The sequence below is a fragment of the Mustela nigripes genome, chromosome 17 (assembly GCF_022355385.1).
Source record: "Mustela nigripes isolate SB6536 chromosome 17, MUSNIG.SB6536, whole genome shotgun sequence".
Classification (NCBI taxonomy): Eukaryota; Metazoa; Chordata; class Mammalia; order Carnivora; family Mustelidae; genus Mustela; species Mustela nigripes.
In genome coordinates this window covers 5,693,580-5,710,030 of record NC_081573.1, presented here as the reverse complement: position 1 = coordinate 5,710,030, position 16,451 = coordinate 5,693,580, and the positions used below count along the sequence as shown (strand labels likewise).

Below are 16,451 nucleotides of genomic sequence, written 5' to 3'. Positions count from 1 at the left end.
ATTCCTCTGTGTCTTTGGATATACCGTTCCCTCTGAAACCTCATCCCCAATTCCCCTGCTAAAGTCCTCATTCTGTAATAGCTGAGGGGCTTCATCCTGGCAACTTTCTGTCTTCTGAGAAGTCCACCGTGTGTGTGTGTGCGCACATACACACACACACACACACACACACCCATTCAGCAGGATCCCAGCCACAAGGATAGAAAGGTTTAGTATAGAAAAAGTATTATCTCCCAACACAAGACATCCTAGGGTAGGGTGATTCCAGGAAACCACTTCCTCCCATAACCTAGTTCTGCTGTGGCCCCAGAGTGGCTGCAGCTGCTCCAGATATCACATCTGCACCAACAGCTGATGAAGGAAATTGGCAGAGGTGACAAATCAGAGCCTCTTAGTACCCCTGCATGCCAGCGCGTGTTTGCCAGCACACCACTGGGCATAGCGTAGGTCCGGTTTGGTACCACAAAGAGGACGAAGTTTAAAGGAGGCTCAAATGATAAAAGCTATCTGAGGAGACACAAGGCCCCTGGGCACCAAGGGCAGGCAAATCTGCTGGGAGGTGTCCTGTGTGGCTCTGGCAGAGCCCAAGCCAGTGGCCTGGAGCCAGCTGGTGGGCCTCCTTGAGGAGGCAGCAGTGCAGGGAGGCACATACTTTCCACCCTCACCTGCCCCACCAGGCAGCTGGGACGGATAGCGACCCTGGGCCAGGTATTGGCAGCCTGTGGCCCAGGGACCTTTCTCTACTTTCAGAGGCCCTCTGGGGCTGCAGGCAAGCGCCTCCAGCAGCATGGAGTAAGGCCTCAAGGGAAGGTCATGGTCAAGTATGATCGTAAGGAGCTACGACCGGGAGGCATGGACCCAGAGCAGCTCCCCCCACAGAAAGAGGAAATTTGGGGGCTGGAGACTGATGTGGAGAGATGGGTCAAAGAGCTGCTGGGTGACAGTTACAAACCCGCTGAGGCCTTTGTCTCTGGCCTGCTGGTAAGATCCTGGACTTGCAGAACCCTGAACATACTCCAGAAGTAAGGGTTTTCACTGCCATTGTGGGGACCTTTTTTTTTTTTTTTTTTTTTTTTACTGTTACTGAACTGATGGGACTTTTAAAAAATTATCTGAGAGGCTCATTAACAACGCAAATTCCCAGACCCTGAAATATCCAAGGAAGGGTCTGGGGAGTTATACGACCTGCTGTGCACCCCGGCTTAAACCCCAACAATGACCACAAACAGCAGCCACAGCCACTCGGCTTCTGGAAGACTGGGAGCTGAGCCTCACTGAGCCAATCTGGAAAATGGGCATTAAATGGTAGAGTTCTTTGAAGTATCCAATAATAATACACATGAACAGTATGGCTCCTGAGTTGAAATTTGAGATCAGCAAGCAGTAATTTGTTATTATATGGACACATTTACGCAATTAGTGTCCCTGGGCATCTGTTGGTGACTTCCATATTGAAGGAGGTCCCCCATTCCAGCTGCCCAGGACCCTTTTGTGTCAGGCTTCCTTACTCTCTCTCCATCAGTAGACTCTAAGTTCCAAAGGAGCCAGGAGAGGGAGGTTCACATCTGTCAAGTTCGTGGCCCCATACAGTAGCATCTATGGCTGGTATACATGGTCAAGAACCAGGTCATCTCTGCCCCAAAGACCCCTCCACCCCACCACTGCCTCCCTGTCTGGCCTTTTGTTCTAGTCTTTTTTGTTGTTGTTGTCAGAGAGAGTGAGCACAGGCAGACAGAGTGGCAGGCAAAGGCAGAGGGAGAAGCAGGCTTCCCGCTGAGCAAGGAGCCCGATGTGGGACTTGATCCCAGGATGCCGGGATCATGACCTGAGCCGAAGGCAGCCGCTTAACCAACTGAGCCACCCAGGCGTCCCCTTTTGTCTTAAATCAACAGGATTATTTTGACTATGTATATTCGGAAAATGATTTCTTGGTTGCTACTATTGGTGGTGGTCATTTCTTACAGCAGCAGCGAGACACTAATACACAGCAGCGAACATTTCTGTAGCACTTGGAACATGGCAGGTGCCCTGCCGAGCACATTATATGATCTCGGTAACTGCCCATTTCATCTTCACATAAACACTGTGAGGCAATCACTGTTATAAACCCCATTCTACAGATGAAGCGAATAAGAGAAGCTAAGTCACTCGCCAAAAAGCCCACAGCTAGTAAATGTCCGGGCTGGGACTGGAACCCTGGTCCACCGGACCCAGTTCATGCGAAGTTCTTTTTGGCACTGAATCTGTGCTGAAAATTTTCTGGTGAATGAGTTAATGGGGGGCGCCTGGGTGGCTCAATCAGTAGAGCGTGGGACGCTTGATCTCAGGGCCACGAGTCCAAGCTCCAAGTAGAGTGTAGCGCTTTATCTGAAACAAACGAGCTAATGAGTGCACACTTTGCTCGCTGCCTGGCATGCTCGCTGTCCACTCATCCATTCTGTGGTTGTGACCTTTAATTTCCTAAGGGTTTTTCTAACACTTGGATATGACTCTATTGATCAAAACGCTGCTGTCTTCACCTTCACACTCCATCACCCACACAGGAGCTCCTCAGCCCTGCCCAAGTGGTCCAGTTGATCCTTCTAGGTTTATCTTTCACATTCTCCCCCACTCCCAACCTGGGTTCCAGACTGACTTCTTTTCTTTTTTTAAGTAAGCTCTGTGCCCGAACTTGGAGCTTGAACTCAAGACCCTGGCAGTTCAAGTGGAAAATCTGTTTCCTTGCTTTTCCAGCTTCTGCTGGCACCTGCATCTGCATTCCTGGCCTAATGACCCCTTCCTCCAGCTTCAAAGCCAGCAGCAGAGAATTTTCAAATCCCCTGCCCTGTTTTGAGGTCCCTCTGCTTGGGTTGAGTATCCTGCCTTCCTCTCCTTAGGTCTTCTGTAATTGCAACGAGTCCACCACAGAATCCGGGAAAAACTCCCCATCTCAGGAGCCTTCACAGTGATACCTGCAAAGTCCGTTTTATTAGGTCAGGTCGCATGGTCATAGATTCTGGTCTTTGGGAGGGGGTGATTACTGTGCCTGCCACAGGTTGTCTCTCTTTCGCCCACTAGAGGGCGGCAGAGAGCAAAGCGAGGTTGTACCTGCACATCACCCAGCACACGACCAAGTCAAAAGTAAAAATGTTTGCTCAGTGAATATGTGAGTCATGATGGTTAGATCTTTGTTGTCTCCTGCTGAAGACCCTTCCACGTCTTCTCCAAACCGTTGCTGACCCCTCCCCAGCCCCATCTTCCACCCCACTGACCCAACCATGATGGCCTGTTCTGGGTTCTTAGAACATAACAAAGCACTGCAAGCTGCCATGAGAGCAGAGAAAATATCTGTCTCATTTCTGATGTGTCCTCGGGACCTAGAACAAATTAGATGCTCAGTAAATATCTGTGTTCTGCCTGGGAGGACAATCTGTGGAATGACCCCAGAGGCGGATTCTGGATTTCCTGGCTAGAAGCTGGCTGGCACAGGGTCTTCCCCTTTTGCCATGATTTCAGCGTCCTCCAAGGTCTGCCTACAGTGTTTCCTGCAAGTTCTGGAAAGTGCTGGTGCCCAAGCTTAGACTGGCTTTGCTATGCTTCCAGCACCATTGTCTTGCTTGTCTCCACAAAGAGAGTAAGAGCTAGGAAGCAGGTGTGTTTCTCAGGTTACAGACCCCCCCCCCCCCCCCCCGTGTGGCCACTTGAGCCCAGCCAGGTAGCCCTTGCCAGCAGACATCAAGAGAATATATATTCACTGATGTTCTACCTCTAAATTCTACATTGTCTTATGCCCTTTGTTAATCCCTTGGCTCTCACTCCAGGTCCCAGAGAGGCTATCATCTGCTTACCAGCCAGCGGTCTACCCCTAGTTCCTTATCAGACCTTTGGCACACAGGATTCTTGTCCCAGGGCAGTGATCTTCCTAACTTGATTATGAATTAAACACAGCCATCACAGTTCAGTGTTTGTACTGTACCCCACTGAAAGTTTATGTCTTTGAGATTTGGTGTATACATAGTGTGGAGTTAGTTCACCCATTTTTCTTGCTGTGTGGTACCCTGTTGTTAGAATTCGCCACCATTAGGGACGCCTGGGTGGCTCAGTTGGTTAAGCAGCTGCCTTCGGCTCAGGTCATGATCCCAGCGTCCTGGGATCGAGTCCCACATCGGGCTCCTTGCCCTGCAGGGAGCCTGCCTCTCCCTCTGACTCTGCCTGCCATTCTGCCTGTGCTCGCTCTCTCTCTGACAAATAAATAAAATCTTAAAAAAAAAAAAAAAAAAGAATTCGCCACCATTTGCTCATGGGCTCTTCTACTGATGGCTCTTCCCAATTTTGAGCTATCACGGCCAATGTTGCAATAATACATACACCCTCGCAGGCACACATTGGACAGTTTCTCAAGGGTATGTGTCTTCTGCCCACAGTGGAAATTGCTGGATCACGAGGCACCCTCCTTTTCTCCTTTACTGGATATTGCAAAATGATTCCTCTGGGTACAGGGACTCGCTGCCAACAATTTGAAGTCGTAACATTTCATCCTGAAACTGTTTAAGAACTTACAAAAATAGTACAGAGAGCTCCCTCTTGTACCCGACAGGTAGCATCCCCCCACCCTGCAACCCACCCTGCGATGATATCTTAGGTAAATATAGTGCATTGTCAAAGCCAGGAACTGACATTGCTACATTATTTAATCTGCTGGTTTGTTTGTTTGTTTGTTTGTTTGTTTGTTTTCTTTTTTAAGATTTTATTTATTTGAGAGAGAGCACAAGCTAGGGGGCAGGTAGGGGCAGAGGGAGAGGGAGAAGTAGACTCCCTCGCTGAGCAGGGAGCCTGATGCCCGACCCTCACATCATGACCTGAGCCATAAGCAGTCACTTAACCGACTGAGCCACACAGGAGCCCCTGAAACTCAGACCTTAACTGAATGTCTACAAGGAAAGAGAAGTGCACAGATTTGCCATGAGTGAAGTTGGCCAGCCGTTTGCCAATTGACTTAGAGAATAATCACTTGATATATTTTACATTGTAGACTCTGGAGCTCAGTTAATCCTCTTCAACAAGTAGATGCCATTGTGACTTCAGTTTTGGAACAGGAAGGTGAAACTCTGATAGGGAAACCCTTTGCGCAAAGCAGTACAGCCAGGCAGTGGCAAGGATGGGCTGGGACCAGTCAACCTGGCACCTGGGCTCTTAAGAAGCGAACAGACTGGTTTCTAAGACTTAACGTTCTTTGGAAACAGCCAGTTTGCACGTCTTCACATCCTGGCTGCGAGGCTTCCAAAAAACGACCATGGCTTTCTGGGATTGTTTCTCCTTCTGTAAACAGCGAGCGATAGAATCCAGTTCGCAGATCTGTGGTGAGAAATTGGAAGGGAGGAAAGTAAAGCACGGAGCTGGGGGCCTGGCCACGACAGGCGTTCTAGAAATATTAGTAATGTTTATATTTGCTATTACATCTTGCCCCCCCCCCCACCTAGGCAATTCCTAAGGGTGCCCGGCTTTTGGGGCGAAAGAGTTAGGGGAAGGAGGAAGGGCGCCAGCTCCGAAGGTGACAAGGGAGGAAGCCTCCCCACCCACTCCCGGAGGGCCTGGCTAGCGTGTGGGTAGAGCGTGCAACTCTTGTTGTCGGTGGGGACTTCAACCCCAATGTTGCCCGTAGAGATGCAAAAGGAAAAAAAATTTCACGTGGTTAGAAGTCCCCATAGGCGACTCAAGGAGAATTTCTGGTCCCACCCCCTCATAAAGCAGAGCCAATGGTGAGCTGCTAGATTTAAATAACCTCCTCCTTTGCGTCCGGACTGCAGGGGTGTGCAGGCCTAGTGGCCAATGAGAAGTGGCGTAGGTGCAAGAGGCGGAGAAATAACCACGCCCCCGGATGGGCGGGGCACCAGGTTTTTAATTTCTAGGCGCAGGTGGCAAGACCTTGCGACCCCAGGTTTTGACGATGGCGGTGCGCTGGGGCATCGTGTCAGTCGGTTTTATCTCCAGCGACTTCACGACTGTGCTGCGAACGCTGCCTCGCTCCGAGCACCAGGTCCACCCTCTCTCTGGAATCCTCTGGAAGAGCAGGCCTGGGGACCGGGACTCCAGGGTCTGAGGGAGGAGGGAGCCAGGGTACCCTACTCCTTTCTCCCTACTTCTGTCCCGTGAACTCGACTTTCGTCAAGTTCGGGAAGGGTTTGTTCTGAACTACTGCGAAGAATACAAATTTAGGTATTAGGGGATTTAATTTAATCGCTTGCGCCAGATCTCTCTTTTCCAGGACCCGTGTCCAGCCCCCGTCACGTCCTCCCCCGGGATCCCTTCTCTTCGCATCCTGGGGGATGTAATTTTCTTATCCCGGGCCCTTCTCCATCAACCTCCCTCCCATCCACCTGTCGCAGCCTCCCAAGTCTGACCCTAGCGTCCTTCCAGGTGGTGGCGGTAGCAGCCCGAGACCTGAGCCGGGCGAAGGAGTTTGCAAGGAAACACGACATCCCCAAGGCCTATGGGTCCTATGAGGAGCTGGCCAAAGACCCGAATGTGGGTGAGTGACACATGCAGCCGAAGCCACCAGGGCGCTGGCTCTAGGCTGCCCCGTAGGATAAACACGGCTCCGCGGGATGGCCCAAACCCTGTGTGCTTCTGAAGGGTCTGGGGCTGGGGGGACAGAACTGTAGGAACGGGTTGGGTCTGCGATTAACAGTCTAGCAAGAAATTGTGTTTGTTAACAAGGTGTCCATGGTTTGGAAGGGGCCTGAATTTGTGAGCCTCTTAAGACTTTTTTTTTCCTTTGGGGCGCCTGGGTGGCTCAGTGGGTTATCAGCCTCTGCCTTCGGCTCAGGTCGTGATCCCGGGGTCCTGGGATCGAGCCCTGCATCGGACTGTCTGCTCCGCGGAGAGCCTGCTTCCTCCTCTCTCTCTCTCTGCCTGCCTCTCTGCCTACTTGTGATCTCTGTCTGTCAAGTAAATAAATAAAATCTTAAAAAAAAAAAAAAAGACTTTTTTTTTCTTTTTAGGATTTTTATTTATTTATTTTATTCATTCACTCATTCTTTCATTCATTTGAGAGAGAAAGAGTGTAGCAGAGCTCAGGCAGGGTGAGCTGCAGAGGGAAAGGGAGAAGCAGGCTCCCCACTGAGCGGGAACCCCATACTGGCTGGATCCCAGAACCCAGGGATCATGACCTGAGCAAAAGGCAGACGCTTAACCAATTGGGCCACCCAGGCACCCCAGGCACCCCTGTTCAGGCTTTTTTTTTTTTTTAAGATTTTATTTATTTATTTATTAAAAGATTTTATTTATTCGTTTGACAGACAGAGATCACAATCAGGCAGAGAGGCAGGCACTGGGCTGGGCGGGGTGGAGAAGCAGGATCCTAGCCGAGCAGAGAGCCCGATGCGGGGCTCAATCCCAGGACCCTGGGATCATGATCAGAGTGGAAGGCAGAGGCTTTAACCCACTGAGCCACCCAGGCACCCCTGTTCCGGCTTTAAGTAAGCTGTGTGGCCTGGGCTCCTATATTCTGGAGCGGCCTGGATAGTGGGGGGCAGGATGGTAGAGCTGGACAGCAACCAGACTGGAGTTAGGCTGCTGGAACTGGCATTTTGCTCTTCTGCTTGCCCTTCTCAGTTTCCTCATTTGTAAAACAGGCGAAATAAGAGTATCTGCCTCTTGGTGATATCGTGACAAATGACTTCATGATCATTTTGGAAGGCTGGAAATAATCTGAAGAAAATGAGTTATAGGAGAGAATGGTTAGCTCCTTCCTAATGGGACACGAGGCTTGACCCCTAGGATGGGACTGACCGTCCTTGGTTGGTGAGACCCCAGTTCCTAGCTTGCTGGGGGCGGGGCCTCGACATTAGGGGCAGGTCCAGGACGTCTGGGGTGGCTGGGGCTACTAATGACTCTCCCTCCTTCCTTCCAATCCAGAGGTGGCCTACATCGGCACCCAGCAGGTCCAGCACAAGGCCGCAGTGTTGCTATGTCTGGCAGCGGGCAAGGCCGTTCTGTGCGAGAAGCCCATGGGCACAAACTCTGCGGAAGTTCGCGAAATGGTTGCTGAAGCCCGATCCCGAGGCCTCTTTCTCATGGAGGTGAGGGTGAAGGGGACATTCCAACCTCCAACAGAGTGCTTCTTGCCATTATTAAACATGGCTGCCAGTGGACTTTTTTGGAGGAGCACAACAGAAGGGTTTGTCAAGAACAAAGACCGCGGCAAAGGGAACTGTTGTTGGTGTGTTTTCCAGAATGTAGTTGAGCTGGGCCATGAACTCTGCTAGCAACATCTTTCAGGAGGGAGAACCCTTGCTTAGCAAACATCAGCCCCCTGAGCAGTATTTTGTCAGCTTTTTAGAGAAAAAGTGGCATAAAAAAGCAACAGGCTGAGTTTGGGGGAATTTCCAAGAATATTGATCAGAAGGAGCAGGGCACCTCCACCTTATCAACTCTCAAGGTCAACCTGTCTTTGCTTTTGCCCTTATCAGACATGGCTACCTCTATGGGACCTTTGACAGTTTGCAGAGTGCCAGTAATTAAAATGGTTGCCCAATGGCACTAGATAGCACCAGCAGTTAAGACGGCTACCAAATGACCTTTAGGAGCTATTTTCACATTAAGGAATATCCTGGTTCTTAAATGCTGCCTTGCCATAGGTTCTGCCAATAGTAGCAACAGCTATCTCTTACTTCCCCATGTCCTAGCTAGCTGTCTTGTGCCCACTACTGCTCCCAGTCTTCAAAAGTTCTCTATGTACAAGAAGGATATAGTCCAGATTTACTCTGGTTCCTTGGTGCTTCTGGTTCTCACTGTGCCTCGGCAGTGCCAAAGTGCTGAATTTATTGCTTCCTTGTTTTTATTGGCTCCAGTTGTGTTCCAGATCCAACCCTAGGAACTCTGAATTCATAATGGGTTAAGACACAGACTCAGTTTTCAATGAGCTCAAGGTCGGCCAGGGTCCCAGAAATGGGCTATCGCGATGCCCAGTTGCACAGACTTTTGTAGATACAGTACCAGGCAGTTGACAGAACCCAGAGGCATCAGCCCAGCGTGGGGGATAGTCAAGGAAGTTACCCGTGGGTAGGGACTGACCCAAGCCGTAAAGGAGAAGTACAGTGCCCAGGTAAGCAGGCCAGAGAGGAAAAGCAGAGTTAAGACTTCCAGAAAATAAGAGTGGGCAGATTTCATGTCTTTAGTTGAACTTGACCTTGGACAGGCTTTAGAGTCAGAGGAGACTCTAGATTCCATCTCACCGGTTCCTAGCTCTGTGATCTTGGGTGGGGCAAGTAATTTGAGACAGGGCCAACTTGGAGTGGGAAAGCTGCCTCCGGGACCACGTGGAGGATGGTCTGGAGTGGGGAGACCCTGTGTATTCGGTTGCCAGGGCTGTGATCACAAAGTACCACCACAGAATGGGGGACTTCAACAACAGAGACTTATTTTCTCCTACTTCTGGAAGCTAGAAGTCCATGATCAAGGTGCTGGTTTCTCCTAAGGCCTCCCTCCTTGGCTTGGAGAGTGCACTCTTCTCCCTGTGTCTCAGGTGGTCCTTCCTCAGTGTCAGTGTCCTCATCTCTTCCTGTTGGATGAGGGCCTGCCACAATGACTTCATTTTAACCTAATTACCTCTTTAAAGACCCCATCTCCACACTGGGAGGTCCTGGCGTTGGGCGGAGGGGAGCCGGTTAGGACCTCACCCTGAATTTGGTGGCGACACAATTGAGCCCATAACTATTGGGAGACTGGGGGAATGGTCCAGCTAGAAAGGACAAGGCCCGAGTTGGGGCCCTGGAAATGGAGAGGAGAGGAGAGGGGCAGAGAGACTCAGGGACAGGACACAACCTGGGGACTGATGAAGGCTGTGGAAGGGAGACGGAGGGCTCTTGAGAGGACAGTGGGGAGCAGCAGGGAGTCCCTCATGCTGGGGTTCCACAAGAGAGAGGAACTGGTTGGTTAACTCATGGGTCCTGACGTCTTTCCTTCCTTTTCCATTGTCCTGCTTTCTCCCGTCTGTGGTGTGCAGGGCATCTGGACACGCTTCTTTCCTGCTATAGAAGCTCTGAGGTCGGCTGTGTCTCAGGGAGCTCTGGGAAGTCTCCGGGTGGCTCGGGCAGAATTTGGGAAGGACCTTACCGGCATACCCCGGATCATAGACAAAGCCCAGGCTGGCGGTGCCCTGTGGACTTTGGTATCTACTGTGTCCAGTTCATCTCCATGGTCTTTGGTGGGCAGAAGCCTGAGAAGATTTCAGCCATGGGCAGGCTCTATGAAACAGGTACGGTCTATCCTGGACTGTATGAGCACAATAAGGGTGATCCTCCCTCACTGGGAGCACTGAACTGGGGATGAGCCTCCTAGACCCTAAGAATCAGGTTAGACAGCTGTAGGAACTTCCTACCCAAAGTCAAAGAGGATCAGAGTGGAGAGTGTGGGCATGCTCTGTCCTGGGATTTGCTGTGTGGTTTTAGCCAAGGCACTTAACGTCTCTGAAGCCTAGTTACTGGTAAAATGTCAATAATAAGGTGGTCAGAAGGGAACTGGGCTGGCTCAGTCAGTAGAGCATGTGGGCTCTTGATCTTGGGGTTGAAAGTTTGAGCCCCACGTTGGGAGTAAAGAGAGACAAAGAAAGAAAGGGGAACTGAGATTGTCATAAAGTTAATGAAGTCAATCTCTCTTTTTTTTTTTCGTTTGGCTAGTGTGGCCTCATTCACATGGTGGGCTCAGTTTCATGTCCAGTAAAAAGCAGGCCCCAGTATGCAAGCTTTTTTCTTTTAAGATTTTATTCATTCATTTGACAAAGGGAGAGATCACAAGCAAGCAGAGCAGGAGGGAGAGGGAGAAGCAGGTTTTCCGCTGAGCAGGGAGCCCAGCGAGGGACCTGATATCAGGACCCTGGGGTCGTGACCTGAGCCGAAGGCAGATGCCTAACCGACTGAGCCACCCAGGTGCACCCCCCTTTTTTTTTCAGCATACATTGATTTTGGTAACAGCTTTACTGAGATATAATTCACATACTGTACAGTTTATTTATTCAAAGTGTACAATCCTATGGCCTGGGATTATTCTCCCATTTCCCAAACCCCTGAGCCCTCCCCAGCCACACTCATCTCTTCTCTGGCTCTGGGGATTTGCCAGATATGAGACACTTCACGCAAGTGGCATTCAACAATACGCAGCCTTTCAGGTCTGCTTCTTTCACTTAGCATATGTGTTTTTTTGTGATTGTTGTTGTTTTTAAAAATTTTTTAATATTTATTTATTTTGGGGGGAGGGAGAGAGCATGTATTATGGGAGGAGGAGCAGAGGGAAATTCTGGAAGAGGGAGAGAAGCCGATTCCCTGCTGAGTAGGGAGTCTGACTTTGGGTTCGATTTCAGGATCCTGGGATCACAACCTGAGCCGAGGCCAAGAGTCCAACACATAACCGGCTGAGCCAGGTGCCCAGCACGTGTGTTTTTAGTGCCTCATTCTTTTTTCACTGTTGTGTTAGAGGCGAGGTCTCCTTTCTTTTCTTTTTTTAAGATTTTATTTATTTATTTGTCAGAGAGAGACCGAGAGCACAAGCAGGCAGAGTGGCAAGGAGAGGCAGAGAGAGAAGCAGGCTCCCCGCCGAGCAAGGAGTCTGATATGGGACTCAATCCCAGGATCCTGGGATCGTGACCCAAGCTGAAGGGAGTGGCCCAACCCACTGAACCACTCAGGTGCCCCCCCTTTCTTAAAGATTTTATTTATTTGACAGAGAGACACAGTGAGAGAGAGAACATAAGCAGGGGGAGTGGGAGAGGAAGAAGCAGACTTCCCGCCAAGCAGGGAGCCCGATGCGGGGCTCAATCCCAGGACCCCGGGATCATGACCTGAGTCAAAAGACAGACACCCAGTGATTGAGCCACCTAGGTGCCCCAGTGTTCCATAGGCGGGATTTGAGGACCAGGCCTTCTCCTGTCCTGTGCCTTCCCCAGGTGTAGACGACACGGTCACCGTGCTCCTCCAGTACCCAGGAGAGCTCCAGGCCAGCTTTACTTGCAGCATCTGTGCTCCGCTCTCCAATACGGCCTCAGTGAGCGGCACCAAGGGCATGGCACAGGTGAGATGCGACTGACCAAGATGGGAACTGGGGCCCCTCCCAATAGGAGTGCGCCAGTTGTGGTTGCCGGACCCAACTGGGGGCTGAATCAGCCTCTTTCCCAGCATTGCTAAGGAAGGCATCCTCGACCACCAGGCCATGGGATGGGTTTGGACCTCTAGGCTCCTTCCTGAAGGTGAATTTCCTGGCCTGTCAAAAATCCTTGAGCCTGAGGAGAAACTAGTTCTTATCAACCATGCTTAGAGGGCCGATGTGGCCTGTGGAATTGCTTCCAGGATTGGGTCCAGGCATTACCAAAGATTGGCCTCATTGGGCTTCCTGGGGCTCTGTTGCTAAAAAGAAATTCTGTTCTTTTTTTTTCTTTTTTTTTTTTTTTAAAGATTTTATTTATTTATCAGAGGGGGGGCGGAGAGCGAGCACAGGCAGACAGAATGGCAGGCAGAGGCAGAGGGAGAAGCAGGCTCCCTGCGGAGCAAGGAGCCCGATGTGGGACTCGATCCCAGGACGCTGGGATCATGACCTGAGCCGAAGGCAGCCGCTCAACCAACTGAGCCACCCAGGCGTCCCAAAAGAAATTCTGTTCTTAGCAGAAGAATTTGGACCTTGCCTGGGCACATTTCTGTCTCCAGTTTGGCCTAGACTTGGTAATGGGAATATTGTTGGCTTCCCGGGGCTCTGGGGCCAAAAAATCAGGTCTCCTAGTAAATAAGAAGATGCTGGATTGTCTAAGTCTCCTCCTTGCAAAGGAGAGTCCCACACATGTGGATATAAGCTGTCTTCGAGGCCTAAGCATCCTGTTAGAGAGGGGTTTGTCCCTGGGAAGATGAACAGTTTTCTATTGTGACAGTTCTGTGGCTGAGAAGCAAATCTCCAGCATTGGGGAAGAGGGGGACAAGCTGAGGGAGGCCCCCTGAATATCCTTAGGCTGGAGCCCACAGTAGCCACCTCTTCTCTCCCCACCAGGTCCTCGAGCCCTTCTGGTGCCCAACAGAGCTGGTGGTGAAGGGAGAGCATAAGGAGTTCCCGCTGCCCCCAACCCCAGGCAAGGAGTTCAATTTTCCAAATGGAGCGGGCATGGTTTATGAGGCCAAGCATGTCCGGGAGTGCTTGCGAAAGGGTAAGGATGTGAAGGATGGGTGAGAGGGTGGCAGGTGGAGGGGCAAAGCTGGTAGGAAAAGCGGGCTGCTCCCCAACCCTCAGCTTCTCTAAGTAGCTGTCTAGAACTACAATTCCCAGGATCCCCTTGGGGCATCGGTCAGCCAGCACCATGTATGACTTTGCCTCACAGGATTCAGGGAATGGTAGTTCTTTTGATCTTAAAGGCGTGACTCAGAAGGGGTCCCTAACTGTACTCTCCCCCAGGTCTGAAGGAAAGTCCTGTGATGCCCCTGGTGGAAAGTGAACTCCTGGCTGACATCCTTGAAGAAGTGAGGAAGGCCATTGGAGTCACCTTCCCCTAAGACAAACACTGACGTGTGCCCTGAATAAAAAAGACGTGGCTCCCACAGAGATTGTGGCAATGGTGGTTTGGTGGGAGCTGGAGCAAAGGGGTTGCCAGAGGGGTCACTAGAGAATAAATTGGTAGAAGGATGTGGGGAAGGGGAGGAAGACAGGGTCAGGGCCACACTTCTTAAAAAAATTTTATTTCTGGGGCGCCTGCGTGGCTCAGTGGGTTAAGCCGCTGCCTTCGGCTCAGGTCATGATCTCAGGATCCTGGGATCGAGTCCCACATCGGGCTCTCTGCTCAGCAGGGAGCCCGCTTCCCTCTCTCTCTCTCTGCCTGCCTCTCCATCTACTTGTGATTTCTCTCTGTCAAATAAATAAATAAAATCTTTAAAAAAAATTTTTATTTCTTTATTTGAGGGGGAGAGAGTGCAACAGGCAGGGGGAGAAGCAGACTCCCTGCTGAGCAGAGAGCCTGATGTGGGACCCAATCCCAGGACCCTGGGATCATTACCTGAGCTGAAGGCGGAAACTTAACTGACTGAGCCACCCAGGCATCCAGAGACCACATTTTTCACAAGCTCTTAGAGCAGACCCCTGTGGGCAGAGCTTGGTTTGCCTACCATACCCTGTGTGACCTGGGCAAGGACTCGCCTGTGGGTAGGAGGCGTGTCCCTAAGTGCACTCACCTGCAGCCTCTCCCTGTCCCTGTCTCCTCCTCAGTAAAGACAAGACACAGTACTGACCACCCTCTGGTGAGGGTTAAATGAGATGGTATATGAACAGCCCCTGGGGGCAGGGTAGATTCTCAACAAATGTTAACTGATGGCCCTTTGCTTTGAGATCAGGCTTTTCCAAACCAGTGTCTAGAAACTCCAGGCCTCCATTATGGTACAAAAAGTCATTTTAACAGGAGAGAAAGGATTTACCTTCCATTTCTTCCTTTTTATTTTTTTTAAGAACATGAGAGAGAACACAAGCAGGGAGGAAGCAGGAGAGGGAGAGGCAGGCTCCCTGCTCAGCATGGGGTTTGATAGCCCAGGAACCCAGGATCATGACCTGAGCCAAAGACAGACGCTTAACTGACTGAGCCACCCAGGTGCCCCTTGCCTTCAGTTTCAGTGGCCTTATTGGCAAAGCCTGGGTCATAGGCCCCTCTGTGCAGCAGGTTTAGGATGTCCGTCCCACTAACATTACAAGCAGTTGGGCGGGGGCTATGTGTGGGTGGCTGATCAGCCAATTAGGGTTAACTCTGTGCTCTAAGCAAGGTCTAACTTTCCTATTTTTCTGTAATAGTTTGTGTCAGTTCGGTGATGTTGCAGTAACACCCCCCAGATCTCAACTTAGTAAACAGGTGTATATCTCACTGGTGTTATGTATTAGCTGAGGGTTCTGGTCTGTATACGTCTGGTATCTAGGCTAACAGGACCGCTAGCATTTGGAATCCCGCCAGTCACTGTGGCCAAGGAAAGAAAGTTCTGGAGGCTTTGGTACCAAAATTTAAATGCCCTAACACATAAACAACATACATAACCTCTTGTAATTCATTGGCAAAAGCTAGTCACACGACCTTGATGAGCCAGAGAGAGCCCAGGAAGTCCAACTCTACCAGGCTCTAAAAGATGGAGGTGGATACCTTGGGTTTACACTAGCAATTCCAACTTGGAGCAAATAAGAGAGACCAGACATCAATCAAATGAGTTTTCTATTATTTTCTATTCCAAGTCCCCTTATACATTGTTCAGCTATCACTACACTGGTTTCAGCCCTCTGCTTGCTTGGTTTCCATCTTTTGTGTGGCAAACATGGCTAACATCACTGTAATCCCTCACTTAAATGATGGGAAAGTATTCGCTGGACATATGGCTGCTGAGCTAAAGACTACATTTCCCAGGATCCCTTGCAACTAGGTCTTGCCACATGGGTAGGTGCTGGCCAATGAGATGTATACAGCATCTGAGTTCCAGCCTTTTTTTTTTTTTTTTAAGATTTTATTTATTTATTTGACAGAGAGAAATCACAAGTAGATGGAGAGGCAGGCAGAGAGAGAGGAAGGGAAGCAGGGAGCCCAATGCGGGACTCGATCCCAGGACCCTGAGATCATGACCTGAGCCAAAGGCAGCGGCTTAACCCACTGAGCCACCCAGGCGCCCAGTTCCAGCCTTTTTTAAGCAAAGAGGATGGTCTCCCTTTCAACCTCTCCCTGATACTGGAGTAGAGATGTGTTGTTGGGCATTGGTGTGTCAGTCGTACACCATAAGACAGAAGCCACGTTTGCAGATGGTGGAGCCACAAGCTAGAAAGCTAGAAGAAAGACACACAATGGAAGTGGTCAGGTCCTGAGGCTACAGCGGGAGCTGGCAAGCCAGAGACCCAGGGGAACTGATGTTTAGTTCCAGTATCAAGTCCAAAGGCTGGAGTACCAGGTGCACGTCTCCTCAGGAGGCCTGCAGCTTGAGATGCAAGAAGAACTGATGTTTCAGCGTGAGACCGAAGGCAGGAGGAAGGCTGGTGTCCCAGTTCAGAGGCAGTCAGGCAGAAAGAATTCTTTCTTACTCTGAGGAGGGTCTGCCTTTTGGTTCTAGTCAGGCCTTCTCCTGATTGGATGGTCTCACCCACAGGAAGGAACTTTTAGTTTGCTTTACTAAGTCACCAATGTAAATGTTATGTCACCCAAAATACCCTCACAGAAACACCCCAAAAATATAAGGCCATATTTCTGGATATTCTGTGGCCCAGCCAAGCAGATAGAAAGTTAAACACACACTCCCTGACCTTGGAACTTCCCTCCCTATGTTCATATCACATGGGATGGCATCTTCTTGGACTTCCCATGAGAGGTCAATAAGCTTCATTGATGTTTAAGTCACTGTCACATTAGCTTTTCCTAAAGCTGAATTAGTGGGCTGCCTTGCATTTTCCTGAGATCTCTCCTGTCCCACTCACTTCCCCTCTCACTGGAG

General features: G+C 50.3%; 1 protein-coding gene across 4 annotated transcripts; it reads left to right on the top strand.

Annotated features, from left to right (window-relative positions):
• Positions 1 to 92: 92 nt before the first annotated feature.
• DHDH (dihydrodiol dehydrogenase) lies at positions 93 to 13,554 on the top strand. Of its 4 annotated transcripts, none has more exons than XM_059382515.1 (7): positions 93 to 981; positions 6,397 to 6,508; positions 7,897 to 8,060; positions 9,986 to 10,237; positions 11,893 to 12,045; positions 13,009 to 13,162; positions 13,408 to 13,554. In XM_059382515.1, the coding sequence occupies exons 1-7, from the start codon at positions 814 to 816 to the stop codon at positions 13,503 to 13,505; spliced, it is 1,101 nt and encodes a 366-aa protein (XP_059238498.1). In that variant the 5' UTR covers positions 93 to 813; the 3' UTR covers positions 13,506 to 13,554. The 4 variants fall into 4 exon arrangements, with proteins under 4 accessions (XP_059238498.1, XP_059238500.1, XP_059238501.1 ...); XM_059382516.1 differs by lacking the exon at positions 93 to 981 and adding an exon at positions 5,881 to 6,016; XM_059382517.1 differs by lacking the exon at positions 11,893 to 12,045.
• Positions 13,555 to 16,451: the final 2,897 nt, after the last annotated feature.

Bases quoted from the DNA above. Each gene is read 5' to 3' on its own strand.
- DHDH (XM_059382515.1), top strand. From the start codon at position 814: ATGGTCAAGTATGATCGTAAGGAGCTACGACCGGGAGGCATGGACCCA. The intron at 982-6,396 runs GTAAGATCCTGG...GCGTCCTTCCAG, and splicing joins CCTTTGTCTCTGGCCTGCTG to GTGGTGGCGGTAGCAGCCCG. The intron at 6,509-7,896 runs GTGAGTGACACA...CTTCCAATCCAG, and splicing joins GGCCAAAGACCCGAATGTGG to AGGTGGCCTACATCGGCACC.